The sequence below is a fragment of the Tupaia chinensis genome, unplaced genomic scaffold, assembly GCF_000334495.1.
Source record: "Tupaia chinensis unplaced genomic scaffold, TupChi_1.0 Scaffold148234_1, whole genome shotgun sequence".
Classification (NCBI taxonomy): Eukaryota; Metazoa; Chordata; class Mammalia; order Scandentia; family Tupaiidae; genus Tupaia; species Tupaia belangeri.
The window spans coordinates 3708825-3723644 of NW_006208084.1; the positions used below are offsets into that span (position 1 = coordinate 3708825).

At 43.8% G+C, this 14820-nt stretch overlaps 1 protein-coding gene across 1 annotated transcript in view; it reads left to right on the top strand.

The window, feature by feature from the left end:
• The window catches only part of BPIFC (BPI fold containing family C), a 50861-nt gene that overhangs the window by 1374 nt on the left and 34667 nt on the right, over positions 1-14820 (top strand). Inside the window, exons 2-7 of the mRNA XM_027769035.1 lie at positions 3573-3693; positions 6161-6289; positions 7713-7868; positions 8035-8098; positions 11681-11741; positions 14616-14707. Of these exons, the coding sequence (XP_027624836.1) occupies positions 3573-3693; positions 6161-6289; positions 7713-7868; positions 8035-8098; positions 11681-11741; positions 14616-14707 (623 nt within the window). The remainder of the gene's footprint in view (positions 1-3572; positions 3694-6160; positions 6290-7712; positions 7869-8034; positions 8099-11680; positions 11742-14615; positions 14708-14820) is intronic.

Genomic DNA, 14820 nt, shown 5'->3' on the forward strand with positions numbered 1-14820 from the left:
CAAAAACTCCAAAAAAAAAAAAAAAAAAAAAAAAGAAAGAAAGAAAGAAATACCTTTCCCATTATACCAGAAAAAAAAGTAAATTAAAAAAAAATGGAAGAGAGGGAGAGAGGAAGGAAGGGAGAAAAAAAGGAAGAAAAAGAAGGAAGATTTGGGGGCAACTCTTTGTCTTTCTCCCAGTACCTCATGTGGCATAGGAAATCTAAAATTGATCCAGCTTGCACAACTGTTGTATGAACCATGGTGTGTGTAGAAGTACGTATTGTATCAAGGATACATTGTGTGTTGGGAACCAGCAGTTAGCGTAATGGCTATGTCGCTGGACTCCCACATAGTCGACCGTGGTTCGTGTCCCGGACCCGGTGGCTTAAAGTACGTATTGTATCAAGGATACATTGTGTGCATACAAATGTGTGTTATATCTTGTTATGTATTGATGTGTTGCGGTGCAGGGTATTACATATCAGAAATACACACCTTGCAACAACATTAAAGTTGTGCAAATAGTTTTTCCATCCTCTAGAGTAGAGGCATTAAGAGAACAAATCTGAAATCTGTCCACATGGATATGAAGTCCATTCTACCCTTTAACAAATCCATGGCCTTGGGCAAGTAGGTTTTCTCCTGTGGAGAATGAGGTCATGAAGATGGGGCTTACCTACTTCTAGTGTGATGAGAGGATTAGATGAGTTCCTCTGTGGAAGCACAGAATCAGGGATGGTGGAGAAAGACAGGCTTTGAAGTCAGAGCCATTCCATTAGCATGGCCAGGCACTTTGAATGTACCTATGGGGCCTTGTGTTGATATGATTCCCACAACAACCCCACAAAGAAGCTGTTGCAATTTTACAGGGGAAGAATCTGAAGTTGCTTCTCAAGTCACATATCATCACGGGTCTGAGGCGAGATAAGAACTGATCTTGACACCTACGCTCTGTCCTCTGCTCCAGGTTCCTCCAAGCTCTGCAAAGTGCTGCTCACTAGCTGTGGGCTCTTGGGCATGTCATGAATCTCTCTGAGCCTCAGCTACCTCCCATGTAAAGTAGGGATAACAATGCCTATGTCACCGGGTGGCGGTGAGGACTGAAGGAGAGAGAGCAGAACGCGGACAGACCTGGCACATGCAGGCACTCAGTACAAATGGACTATTACACATGCCCCACGTCTTTCCAGACAGAGGTCTGATGTGCCTGTTACTAATGGTATCTGCAAGATATTTATTAAAATGGACATGTTGGGACCAGCAGTTGGCATAATGACTATATCGCTGGACTCCCAGGTAATCCACCACGGTTCAAGTCCTGGACCTGGCGGCTTAAACTCACACCAGGCGCGTGTGTGTGTGTGTGCCCCAGATCCTGAGAGGAGAATGGAGGAGAAGGGATTGTGGCGTGGCCATCCCCACTGGGGGTGATTTCTCGCTTTCTGTCTCTCTGTCTCTCTCTGTCTGTCTGGCAAGCGCACACGCCCTATAGCAAAAACCTCTCCAAAATAAAAGGAGATGTTGTGGGCCAAAGGTGGAGGTCAAGCCATTGGATCCCATGTGGCCAACTGTGAGGTTTGAGTCCTGACCAGCTGCTCAGAACACACACCAAGCACATGTGTGTTCATGCCCAAAACCCCAAAGGAGAATGGGGAAGAGACTGCAGCATTGCCATACCTCTGGGGTGGGGGAGGGGTTTCTCATTCTCCTCTTCCCCCTGTCTCTCTGGTGAGCACACACACTCTATACAAAAAAGTAAAATGAAGTGGAGATGATAACACTAGTACCTTCTCACAGGGTTGTCATGGGAAGTACTGAATTAACAAATATAAAGCACTTAGAATAGGGTCTGGGAATAGCAAACGTCTCAGAAATATTGGCGAGTGTAATGGTCACTGTGTGAACAGACCGCTCCAGGATTTGCCTGTCCCTAAGTCACCAGTGAGGAAACTGAGGGTTGGAGAGATTATGTAATTTGCAGGGTCACGAGCTAGTAAGGTAACGGGGAGATTCAGCTCTGAGCTAACACAGTGCTTTGGTACTGCCTTCACGTCATTGATACCCCGTCTTTACACTCTCCTATTACAATATTACTCCTGGCATTTTCGAGGATAAAACCTGCTCTTCCTCATCTCCCGAAAGGATAGATTGTCTGGAAATGAACTTGAACTACAAAGTAAGGAATGAAGTCAACATTTCTTAAAATTTCTTAAAGTTAAAACATCATTATTCATTCACGATGAAGTTACTTCGCTTAAACTCTTTACTGTGGGAGAGAATTCCACCCAGAGGGCAGAGGAGTGTGTTCCGTGGTGTTTCCATATGAAGAAGGTGATGAGCTACTCCAGGATGAGAGAAAGCCATGGTTATTAACCTTTTTGAGTCTTGGGATCCTCTGAGGATCTAGTAAAAATGGGGATCCTCTCCCTTGAAAAATGAGGCACACATGCACACACAACTTTCTCAGTCTTTCATTAGAATTTCAGGCAGTTCAAGAGTTCCCTGTGAGAACTGGCCCCATAGCCTAAAAGGGAGCCAGATCCCACATGGCCAATGCAGTTCAAATCCCAGCCCCAGTGGCTTGAAATACATGCCCGGCACATGTACATTCATGCCCGAAATCCCAACAGGATGGAGAAACAGAGGAGAGGGGATTGTGGCATGACCATGCCCCACAGGGGTGAGGGGAGCGTTTTCTCCCTTTCTTTCTCTCTGCCTCTTTCTTTCTCTCTGCCTCACATGTGCTCTCTTGGCAATTAAAAAAAAAAAAAGTGACATGAATTTTAAATTTAAAAAAGAAGTTCTCTGTGGCCCATGAACCTCAGGCCCAAAATTCTGGAGCTGAAAGAATCTGGAAAGAGGGACCAGTAAGTGGTGTGGTGGTTATGGTGTTGTACTCCCACATGGCGGACTGTGGTTCCAATCCTGGATCCAGCACCTTGAAACATGTTGGGCATGTGTGCGTGTGCCCAAAATCCTGACAGGAGAATAGAGGAGATGGGATTGTAGCATGGCCATCCACCCTGGGGGGTGACTTCTCACTTTTTCTCTCCCTCTTTCTCTGTCTCTCCAGAAAGCACATTATAGTAAAAATCTCTCTAAAAAAAAAAAAGGAATCTGGAAAGAAAAAAGAATGCAAAGGAACTTTCTAGAACTGGCCAGAGTACACAGATTCTGGAGCCAGATTGCCTAGATTTGATTTCTGCTCCCCCTGTCTCACTCCCTACCCCATTCTCAGCTGTATGGTGGGGGTGAGAATTAAGTTCTCTGAGGCTGTTTTCTCATCTATAAAGTATGCATAACGATATTAGCAGTATCCTTTGAAGAATATTTCTCAATCACACTGTGAACTCTTTGGCCCCGACCACATAATCAGAATATCCCATGATGTTAGCTCTGTGTCTTAAGGAGTTTCTTAGCCTCTCTGAGAATCAGCGTTTTCATCTGTAAAGCAGAATAACCCTTGCTTTGTAGAGGTGTAACTTTCTAAGGTCGAGCATGACTCATTCAATATGTTGCACTTGTGTGGTTAATGATATTATGTCACCACCATTTTTGTTGTTATCAATAATGTCTTGTTTCTGTCACAGGTGTTCAAGTTGGGATGGAGGTTATTGAACAGATGGTAAAGGAAAAGAACATCCCAGATTTAAAAGGTTCTGAATCTCTTGAATTTCTGAAGATGGATTACGTGAACTACAATTTTTCAAAGTAAGTAAAAGAAAAGCATTTTGTCTCACATGTAAGAAATTCAAAAAAATGAAACAACAGAGGAACATGGAAGCCCCCTGATCTCACCTGGAACCAGCCTTCTTATCTTGTCCTGCTCTGCCATCCCGGGCTCCAGCTTCTGTTCTCAAGTTTGCCTCTGCCTCGTGGCCCAGCATGGCCACTGCAGTCCCAGCCATCAGGTGTTCCAGGCAGCCAGAAGGAGGAAGAGGCAAGGCTGGAAGAACCGAGTCAGCCTCCTCTTTTAATGAAATTTTTGCCTGAAGCTTTACCTTAATAAGATTCTGCCAATACTATTTATCAGCGATCACATTTACATTTTAAATTTTTCTTTTATTTTTTAGAGAGTTTTTTCTTTGATCTTTTTTTAAAGAATTATTTTATTTAACTTTGTTTATTTATTTAAATTTGACCAGAGAGAGACAGAGCGAAGGCAAGCAAAAGAAAGAGAAAACAAACCACCAGGTCTGGGACTCGAACCACAGTTGACCATGTGGGAGTCCAGCACCCTTAAACCACAGTGCCACTTACCACACACCACCTTTTTTTTTTAAGAGAGATTTTTGCAATAGGGTACATGAGCTCACCGGAGAGTCAGAGAGACAGAAAGCGAGAGATGACCTCCCAGGAGGAACGGCCACACCGCAATCCCTTCTCCATTCACCTCTCAGGATTTGGGGCATTCACACACGCCCAGCATGAGTTTTAAGCTGCAGGGTCTGGGACTGGAACTGTGGTCAACTACACGAGAGTCCAGCAAAGTAATCATTACACCATCTGCTGGTTCCATTAAAATGTTCTCATCTGAGGGCATAGCAGTGCAGCTCTCCGGTGCAGCAATTTGCAGATGAACTCATTTTGTCCTCCCAACCAAACTGTGAGCAACACTCCGGAGTGATTGACTGAAGGAGGTTAAGTAACTTGCCCGAGGTTGTACAGCTAGTACAAAACTTGGCTCTTAGTCAAGTGCTCTTTGCACAAGATGGGAAGTGACACAGCCCTGTGGTTAAGAGCACAGTCTGCAGTCACTTTGAGGAAGTGTCCAGGTCAGGTTCTACCACTCATATATGACTTCAGTCACCCATCTTCTCGTCTCTGGATTGGAGATTGCAAAAACAGCAACTGCCTCGTGGGATTATGGCGAGGGTTAAATGAGCAAATGCATGGGAGGTGCTTACCACCAGGACCGGCAGGTGGGACTCACGCGATAGGTTCATAATAAGTTATTAGAAGGCATGTGACCCTCCACCTATGTAGGCTGCATGCAGCCCACCACCCGTTTGACCCATTTGACAGCACAGAGTAAGTTTCTTGACTAAGGAAGATAATGGAGGGGTAAGACACTTGTGGGACACAGCTAAGGCCTATTATCTGTATGGTGGTCTCAACTGGGCTGGACTGAGGTGTATATCATGCTGGGCAAAGTCTCTTCACAATCTAAATGATGTATAGTGATTTAACGTATGACTAATAATTTTATATATATATATGTATATGTATATCTATGCAGAGAGCATTTGGAAACAGCAAGAAGGCACGTTTTTGGGTTGTACTTGTGGCTGGGGAGGGACATTGTGGCTTATGTGACAAATGTCCCACAAAAATAGCTGTCCCATTCAAGATACTAATATCACACATTTTGAGAAACTAGAACTGCTGAAGAGAAAAGAAATAATGGCTTAAAGAAACTGAAGAAGTAGATTATTTGATTACTTACACATTTCTAAACTTGCTCATTTCTCCTGCTCGAGTAGATACAAGGGGCTTCCTAAAAAAGGGAACTGGGAGGCAGTGCACAGAGACTAAACTGGAGATGGAAGGACCCTTTCTCTGTAGGAACTCACATATGCATCAGGGACAGAAGTCCTACAAATATGTGTTACCAGTTTTGTTTGACTTAACGTATGCCAGGACCAGGGGATGGCACAGTGGTAGCACAACTGGACTCCCATGAAAGGTCCTGGGTTCATGCCCTGAGACTTCCCTGCGCACACCAAGTGTGGACGCGGCCCCTATCCGGTTTAGATGAGATTCAAGGCAGATCATGCCACGAGGATCCTGTCTGGAGTGCCTGTCTCTTTCTCTATGTGTGTGCTGTGTGTGTGTGTCACAAGAATTAAATAAACTTTTTTTGGAGAGATTTTTGCTATAGAGTGCATGTGCTCACCAGAAAGACAGAGAGAGACAGAGAGACAGAAAGTGAGAAATCACCCTCCAGGGGGGTTGGCCATGCTGCAATCCCTTCTCCTCCTTTCTCCTCTCAGGATCTTGGGTACGCACCTACATATGCCTGGCATGAGTTCAAGCCACCAGGTCCAGGACTTGAACTGCAGTCAACTACATGGGAGTCCAGCCATGTAGCCATTATGCTATCTGTTGGTTTCAAAATAAATGAACTTTTTTAAATGTGCCCGAAGAATTGCACTAATTTCTATTTCTTGTTTTACAGCATAAAAATCAATGCCTTCTCATTTCCAAATACTTCCTTAGCCTTTGTGCCCGGAGTGGGGATCAAAGTCCTGACCAACCACGGCATCACCAATATCAGCACAGACTGGGAGATCAAGTCTCCGCTCTTGTGAGTATTCCACGGAAAGAGTTGCTGCTGTTCTAGAAAGAAGTGGAACAAAAATGGAAAATGTGCAACTTCGCCAACATTTTCAACATTAGATTCCTTTCTCTCAGTATTGGCAGTCTATCTCAAGGGTATTTTTTCCCCAGATGAAATTGAAATCAGTAAATCCCTAATAGAGAGGAGTGAGGTAAAAAAAGCATCCTTTCCTTAAAGACAGAGCACCTGGTCACATGTGACTTAAGATATTCTAAGAGGGGCTAGCAGGTGGCATGGTGGTTAAGGCACTAGACTCCCACATGGCTGACCATGGTTTGAGTCCTGGACCTGGCAGCTTGCTTTCTCACTTTCCCTTTCTCTTTCTGTCTCTTTCTGGTCATTTTTTAAAAATAAAACAATAAATTAAATTAAATAATTATTTTTAAAGATATATTCTAAGAAATAGAAGTTCCCAGCTGCTAGAGAAACAGACATGTGCTCAACATTTTAGATCCACCAGCAATCACTGTGTGATCTTCAGTCAGTCATTCAATGCACTCCCCATGTGCAGGGCCCACCGATGGCATACGGAGCCCTCCTTCCTCACATGGAGTTTGGAGGATGGTGCTCAGCTTGAGCTCACTTTCCCCTCAACCAAAAGACTTTTGCACCCTCATAATAGAAAGAAAGAGTCAAATTTGAGGTACACCAACAGACCACCTACCATGTGCAATGGCTGTCCTGGGTGTAATGTTCAGGGCGGCCTTGGTTGGTATCCCAGAATGACACATCCATTCATCCCCCGGTTACTTAACCATTTATGGAATGCCTGTTGTATACTATTTATCCCCATCTCACAAACTCTAGTCCTATAGATCATAGAGAAGTCATGTATTACCCCATAAACAACATAGACTCATTATTCATTCATTAACTCAGTGACTCATCAATCACGCATTGAGAGATTCTTCTGCATCAGGCCACGTGCTAAGTCCCTGGGACAAGGAGACAAATAACGCACTGTCCATTCCCTCAAGGATTTCTCAGACTACACTAAGTCACTCCCCCATCTATGCCCCTCCCGAATTAGGTGCTGTCAACTTAGCCCATGGTGTTCTATCTCCAAACTCACCTTGTATATAAATGGTGCTCAAAACGTGCTCAACCACTACTTAGGCCAGAGCACTTGAGATGAAATAACTACAAGGTCCCAAAAGCTGTCACCTGGGATCCATAACTCCATTTGTTCAGTATTATACTTCATTTCTATCTATCCATGACTTCATTTGTTCAGGAAATATTTATCCAGCTCCTACTTGTTGAAGGAGCCAGGAATCCAAGAGCTGAGCAAGTCTCTGCCCTTCAGCTCAAGCTGTGGGTGATCAGGGAAACAAGATCCTGTCCTCACCTGGCCCAGGTGTGGGTAACCTTGCACTTTTTCTCTGAACAGTCAAGATGCAGGGAAAGCTGATCTGCTTCTCTCCGGGGCCTATTTTACTGGTATCATTATCCTGACCCGAAATGTCTTCGGTCACCCGATCCTGAAGCTTCAGGACTGTTATGCCCGTGTGAGCCATGCCCACGTTTCATTCTCAGGGGAACTCAGGTGAGTGTGGGCACCATATGGGCAACAGCTAGTCTGGGGCTGGACTCTCGGAAAGCCCTGGGCAGAGGTTTATAACCATCGTGCTATGGTCCCTGAGTAAATTCTTCTTTCTTTCTTCCTTTTTTTTCTTCTCTTTTTCCTTTTATATTTCCCCCCATTTTTCTAGTGTCCTGTATAACTCCTTTGCTGAGCCCATGGAGAAGCCCATTTTAAAGAATTTAAATGAAATGGTAAGTCTTTAGGGATTAGACAACCACCATTGTCAGCAGTGGTTCTTCGTTCTTTAAATAACCCTAGTCAATAAGCCTTTAATGAGCACCTACAGTATGCTAGGCTCTGGCTCCATTAAGAGGCTTTCATATGAATTAAGTATGTTTTGCAACGTAATGTTGATGGAAATAACCAACTCTGCAAAAATAATAATTAATGTAGTTTATTTCTAAGTATGAATTTGTGTGACCTAGGCCCGGAGAGGAGGCAAATATGGCTCTCTCTTGGGGTGATTGGGTACAGGGGTTGCTTTTATTTGATTCTGAGACTGAGAGAATTTAATGAAGAGCTTTCCATTGGCCTGGCCCAAAGAAGCGGGACATGTAGGTTTTGGGAAGGAATTAGTAAAGAGTATACTTTAACACAGGGGGCTTGTATACAGTCACGAGATACTGTTCCAAGGGCAGGAAAAGTCCTGTTATCAGTGAGTCAAAATGATGTTGTTAATGATTATGGGCATGACTCACCCTTCACAGGGATACCATGCCAGGGACAGGATGTAGGAAGATTTTTGTTATCAAATGGGCTAAAATGGCCCATTAATGTCTGTGGGGGTGACTCACCCCAAGGTTTCTGGAAAGGGTTTTAGAAGTAGGAAAAAGTAGTCAGACTTCTGTCCTCAGTAATAACTGTTTCTTAAGTCCCTGCTGTGTGTCAAACATTATGGTAGGTGCCAGGGATCCAGGTACGAATAAAACTACATCCCCTCCCTCAGATTTCTCATTGTGGTGGGCAAAAAATCAGCAAGAATTTATCCTTATGTACTTATTGTGTGCCCAGCACTGGATCAGTGTCTGATGGGGTTATGAAAGAGAATAAAGTTGCCTATTCAGAAAAACCAAACTCAGGTTTGTAAACCAATAACTGAATGATTACACAGTTACATAATCATTAGAGTGAACTGAAGTGGTTCAGAGAAATGAAGAAATTAAAGAAACAGGACCCGGAAGTATCCTGGGAGATGTTTTTTAGAGGATGTAGGACTTAAACTAGACCTTGAGGTATAAATAGTATTTGGAATAAATGAGATAGAAGAGAAGTTATTTCCACAAAATAAAATAAAAGTAAGCTAAAATAAAATAAGTTAAGATGGGGGCCAGCAGAGTATAATGGTTAAGGCTTGAGCTCTCACATGGCCAACCATGGTTCAAGACCCCAACCTGATGGTTTGAAACACACTGGTACATGTGCACACATGCCCGAAATCGCAGGAGGAGAATGAAGGAGAAGAAATTGCGGTGTGGCCATTCCCCTAGGGGATGATTTCTCACTTTCCCTCTCACTGTCTCTGTCTTTCTCCATTGAAGACATGTGCCCTATGGCAAAAAAGAAGTTAAGCTGTCTTACAAAGCTACGAGTATCCCAATTCCAGAAGTTGGTGTCAGAGAAGGGGAAAGAGGGAACAGGCTGTGCACTTTCTTTCCAACACCAACCATACCCTCCCTGAGCTCTTTCCCCATAATTGGGGCAAACAGGACAGAGATGAAGAGGACTGGAGAAAAAGGGAGACTTCTGGAAAAGAAGGACAAGGGCAGTACCTGGTTATCTCTATCTCTTGAGCACTCAGCTCTGTCTTTGGCAGACAGCAGATGCTTGATGAAAGTCAGTGAAGAAATCAACCCTCAGCTTGTCCAAGAAGGTTACACAGCTGGCCAGGGACTCTGCATCTCCATGTAGTTCTTCATCCTTACTTGGCAGGTGGTGAGTGTCACCAATGTGCACATTAAAGAGTGACTAGGGGGACCAGCAGTTAGCATAATGGCTATGTTGCTGGACTCCCATGTAGTCGACCACGGTTCGAGTCCTGGACCCAGTGGCTTAAAACTCATGCCGGGTGCATGTGCGTGTGTGCCCAAGATCCCGAGAGGAGAATGGAGGAGAAGGGATTGCAGTGTGGACATCCCCCCTGGGGGGTGATTTCTCGCTTTCTGTCTCTTTGTCTGTCTAGTGAGAACACAGTCCCTATAACAAAAACCTCTCCAAAAAAAAAAAAAAAGTGACTGGGAAATTGTACTGTCACCTTGAAGGACCCTATACTTAATCATTCCTGTGTTTGGGATGTGGTCCTTTGGACTCCAACAGGAGACCAATGAAGAATTAAACAGAAGCCAATTTTTTAAAGAGGTTTTTGTCTTAGGATGCTTGTGCTCACCGGAGAGAGAAAGAGACAGACGCAGTAAGAGGGAAGGTGAGAAATCCCCCACAACCCAACAAGGGGATGGCCATGCTGCAATCCCTTCTCCATTCTCCTCCCAGGACCTTGAGCACACACATACATGCACCTGGCATGATTTTCAAGCCACCAAGTCTGGGACAAGAATCATGTTGAGCCATGTGGAAGTCCAACAACATAACTGCTACACTATTTGCTGGCCCTGAAACCAATTCTTCAGTTTTTCTGAGTTTACCTATGGTTTAGAGATGATAGATGTTTTGTTTCTATGATTCTCTCTGTGCCAGTGGAAATAGAAAAGAAGGCTTGTGTGTCTAGCTGTGTCAGACGAGATTTCAAGTCCTAGCCTTGTAACTCCTGGCAATGCACTTAAACTCTCTAAGCTTTGTTTTTCCCATCTGCAAATAGGGCACAGTAGTGCCTACCTCTCGAGACTATAGTGAGGATGAGATGAGGTCAAAATTGTAACAGCTAATACTTACTAAATACTATGCATAAGCTGGTTGATTTTATGTAGAGTCCCTCAATTTGTACTCACAATAACTTGATAAGGTAGATGCAATTATTATCCCCATGTTGCAGGTAGGGAAACTGAGGATACAGAGGACAGGGAACTTGCTCAGAGGTTCAACCCCAGGCAGCCAGGCTTCTGAGCCTTCCAAAGGGAATTCAAAAAGTTTGTGAAGAAATGGAATTAAAGTAAGAGTCTATTTTGGTGCAAAAAAAAAAAAAGGATTTGAAATCTACGCATAGTTTTTTCACTATACTCATTTTCCATTAACTTTTGGAAGACTTCACCTACAACAACGACCGATGAACACACAGCAGATAAATTGATGTTGGTACTTGTGTCCCTTCCTAGAGAGTCTAGGAATCTGATTCAAGGCTAATTTTCTAATTCCAAAAAGGAGGAAGCTAAATAGTTCTCTAAGTAGATCTCTGAGTTAATGGCTCTCAACTAGCTCAGGCAGAAAGTAGAAGCTCCAACTCTAACCACTCCAGGTAGGGCATGGAGCTTCTGGTGGAGGAGACGGGCAACGGGCAGCATTTCAACAATTAGGAAAGATGCGGTCATTTCAGCCGCAGGTTCCTCAGGTGCTACTCATGGACTGGGCACATGCTGTATCATGCCACAGAGAGAAAAGCCAAGGCCTGTCTCTTTTATGGGGCTAGCCGGGCGTAGTCCCAGTTGCTGTGAAGTTTAGCCAGCACTCAGTGACGTGTTGCCCATCATGTATAATGTGAGGCCCATAGGCGTTAACTAATTTAAGGGAAAGCCTTGACCAAAGGGACAGTGTCACCTACTCGGAAAACCTTTATTTCAATATGATAACCTGCATTTTTTTTAAATTCTTCCTTTGGTGGCCAGCTCTGTCCCATTATCACAAATGAGATTGAAGACCTAAATGCCAATCTCAGCGCCCTGGATGGTAAGTCTTAGAACTGTCTCTTCTGAATGGTTCTCTTCCCACCTTTGAGCTGGTACTCCCTGAGTTTACTTCTTCAAAGTGGTATAGCTCTAGCTCTTGATTCTTCTTTATGCTCTGCAAATTAGAGCCCCAGGAAGGTATGTGGGAAATCATACGTGTATGGGGCATGTGCTCTTTGACTGCTAACCAGCTTCACCACTGCAAGAGAGAGCGACTCCAGAAGATGAGATGGAAGTCAGGGAATTAAACCCTCACAAATTCTAATCCCAGATTTGGCATTAAATCCAGAATGGTTAGCACTAACTTTGACCAGGTTACTCCTAGTTCTAACCCCTTTAATGGCTGCCTTTAGGCATCGAGTCCTAACATCTTTTTTTTCTTTCTTTTTTTTTTTTTTTTTTTTAGTTTGAGAGATTTTTGGAATAGGGTGGGTGTGCTCGCCAGAGAGACAGAAAGCGAGAAATTACCCCCCAGAAGGGACAATCACAATGCAATCCCTTCTCCTCCGTTTTCTTCTAGGAATTTTAGGCATGCATGCACATATGCCCAGAATGAGTTTCCAGTCACAGGGTCTGGAACTTGAACCATGGTCAGCCATGTGGAAGTTCAGCAATGTAACCATTATGCCACCTGCTGGTCCCGAATCCTAACATCTTAACATGGGCTACAAGCCTTGCCTTGCTATGGCTCCTACTTACCCCTCTCTACTTCACCTTGAACCTTCCTCTGCTCCACCAATGAAACTGTTCCTTGCCCCACAGCTTTGTTCATGTTGCCTTCTCTGCCTGAAAGAGCTCCCTCTCCTTTCTAAGCATTCGTTCCTTTCACAGGTATTTATTGAGTGCCTCTTTCTTCTTCCTTTTTCTATCCTCTTTCTTTTTATGAGAGAGAGCACATGCATATGAGGAGGGAAGAAAGAGGGAAAGAATCACCTTCAAAAGGGTTTCATCACACCAAGATCCCCTCTCCCCAGCCCCTCAGCAACTCAGGATCTTGGACACCCACATATATGCCTGGTGAGTTTTCAAACCAGCCTGGGGATCCATACCTGTGGTTGACCATATGGCTTCCAGTTTTGCAGGGCATTTGTATTACTGCAGCATCACAACGACTGAGCCCCTCGAGTGTCTATTTCCATACTAGCACTCTGCTAATCCCTGCAGGATACATCTTCAACTAGTCCTATCCACTCCTCTTTATCAAGACTCAGCATGATCCCTTCCAAGAAATCTCACCTGAGAGCCCACCCCCACAGTGACACCTCCCCAAGGCACCCATGATACTTTGAACCAGTCTCTCTGTGCTCTATCTGTGCATTCACCAATGGGGTACTGAAATGGGCTGGGCGTTGTTCTTGGTGCTGAGGACACAGCAGTAAGCCCAGGAGACAGAAATCCCTTGAGGGAGGAAGCAAGAAGGAGACAGCCAGCAATCAAGGCAAATGAGGGAAATCTGTCACAGCACTGATCGCTAGTAAGAAAAAATAAGTAAATAAAGGAGGGGCAGAGCTGGGGAAGGGTCTCTGTTTTAGACAGCATGGTCAGGAAAGGCCCCTCCAAACAAGTGACAGTACAGGAAAAGCCTGATGGGAATAGGGAGTGAACCCCTTCTAGATCTGGATGAAGACCATTTCCGGTAGAGGAAACTGTACATGGAAAGGCCCTAAAGCATGAACATGCCAAGCGTGTTGGAGGAACTGTACAGAAGCCATGCTAGGAGCAGAGGGAGTGCAGGGGAAGATGGTAAGAAATAAGAGCAGAGATGGGGACAGGGGATGGTGTGCACCTAAAAGAGTGTACCCCAAATATGAGAGGCCAGAGAGTGGCACAGCAGTAAGACATGATGTTCCCCAAGGTAGGCTCATGTCAGAGGTACCTGTTTACATTTGAGAGATCTCCCAGAGTATATCAAGCATGTGTGTGCCCTGATCTGCGGCTGGCTGAGGCTGGGGTTGGATTGTGGCATCAAGACCCTATTGGGTGGGGCCAGCAGGTATCATGGTGGCTGAGGCACTGGACTCCTACATGGTTGACCATGCTTCAAGTCCTGGATCTGGCGGCTTGCCTTCTCACTTTGCCTCTCTTTCTCTCTCTCTCTGTCTCTCTATGGTGAGTGCATGTGCCCTATAGCAAATAATAATATAATTAAATTAAATAATTCTAATTTTAAAAAGATCTTTTTTAGGGTTCTATTTCCACCTGTTCTCTAGCCCCACCCCCACCCATCACTTTCTCTCATGGAATAAATAAACTATTGTAAAAGTCATACATTAAAATTTTATTAAGGGGCGAGCAGGTGTTGTGGTGGTTAAGGGCATTGGACTCCCACATGGCTGACTGTGGTTCTAGTCCCAGATCTGTCAACTTACTTTCTCACTCTTCTTCTCTGTCTCTCTCTCTCTCACTCTGTCCCTCTCTGATCAAATTAAAATAAATAAAGTTAAATAAAAATAATTCTTTTAAAAATTTACTTATGTTTCTCTTAGAGTAATATGATTAGAAAGTGCTTACTTTCTTCTTCAGATGTATCTGCTTTTCCTGGGTTTTCAAACGTGAATATGTATTACTTACTTGAAAAGGGAGAATTGATCTTTTAAACAGAGGATTAAAAATGATCATGTTCTGAGGCCAGCAGGTGATGTGGTGATTAAGGGCGCTGGACTCCCACATGGCCGATTGTGGTTTGAGTCCCGGACCTGGGAACTTCTTTCTCACTTTCCCTCCCTCTTCCTCTCCATCTCTTATAAAATTAAAATACATAAATAAAGTAAAAAAAATTCTTTAAAAAATTATATTGTTTTGTATAGACATTATTCATATATTCTGCCATGCTTTTAATTAAAGTAAATTTTCTTTTTTCTTTGTTGTCATTTAGTTTTAACCAAGATTGACAATTATACTCTGCTGGATTATTCTCTAATCAGTTCTCCAGAAATTACCGAGAACTATCTTGACCTGAATTTGAAGGTAACTTTATCATCATTAGAATTCGTCATCTTAGCTGTAAACAGTCAATATTTGGAGAACAAAGGTTATATGCAGAAGGAAATTATTTAAATAGTAAGAAAAATAAGTAAATA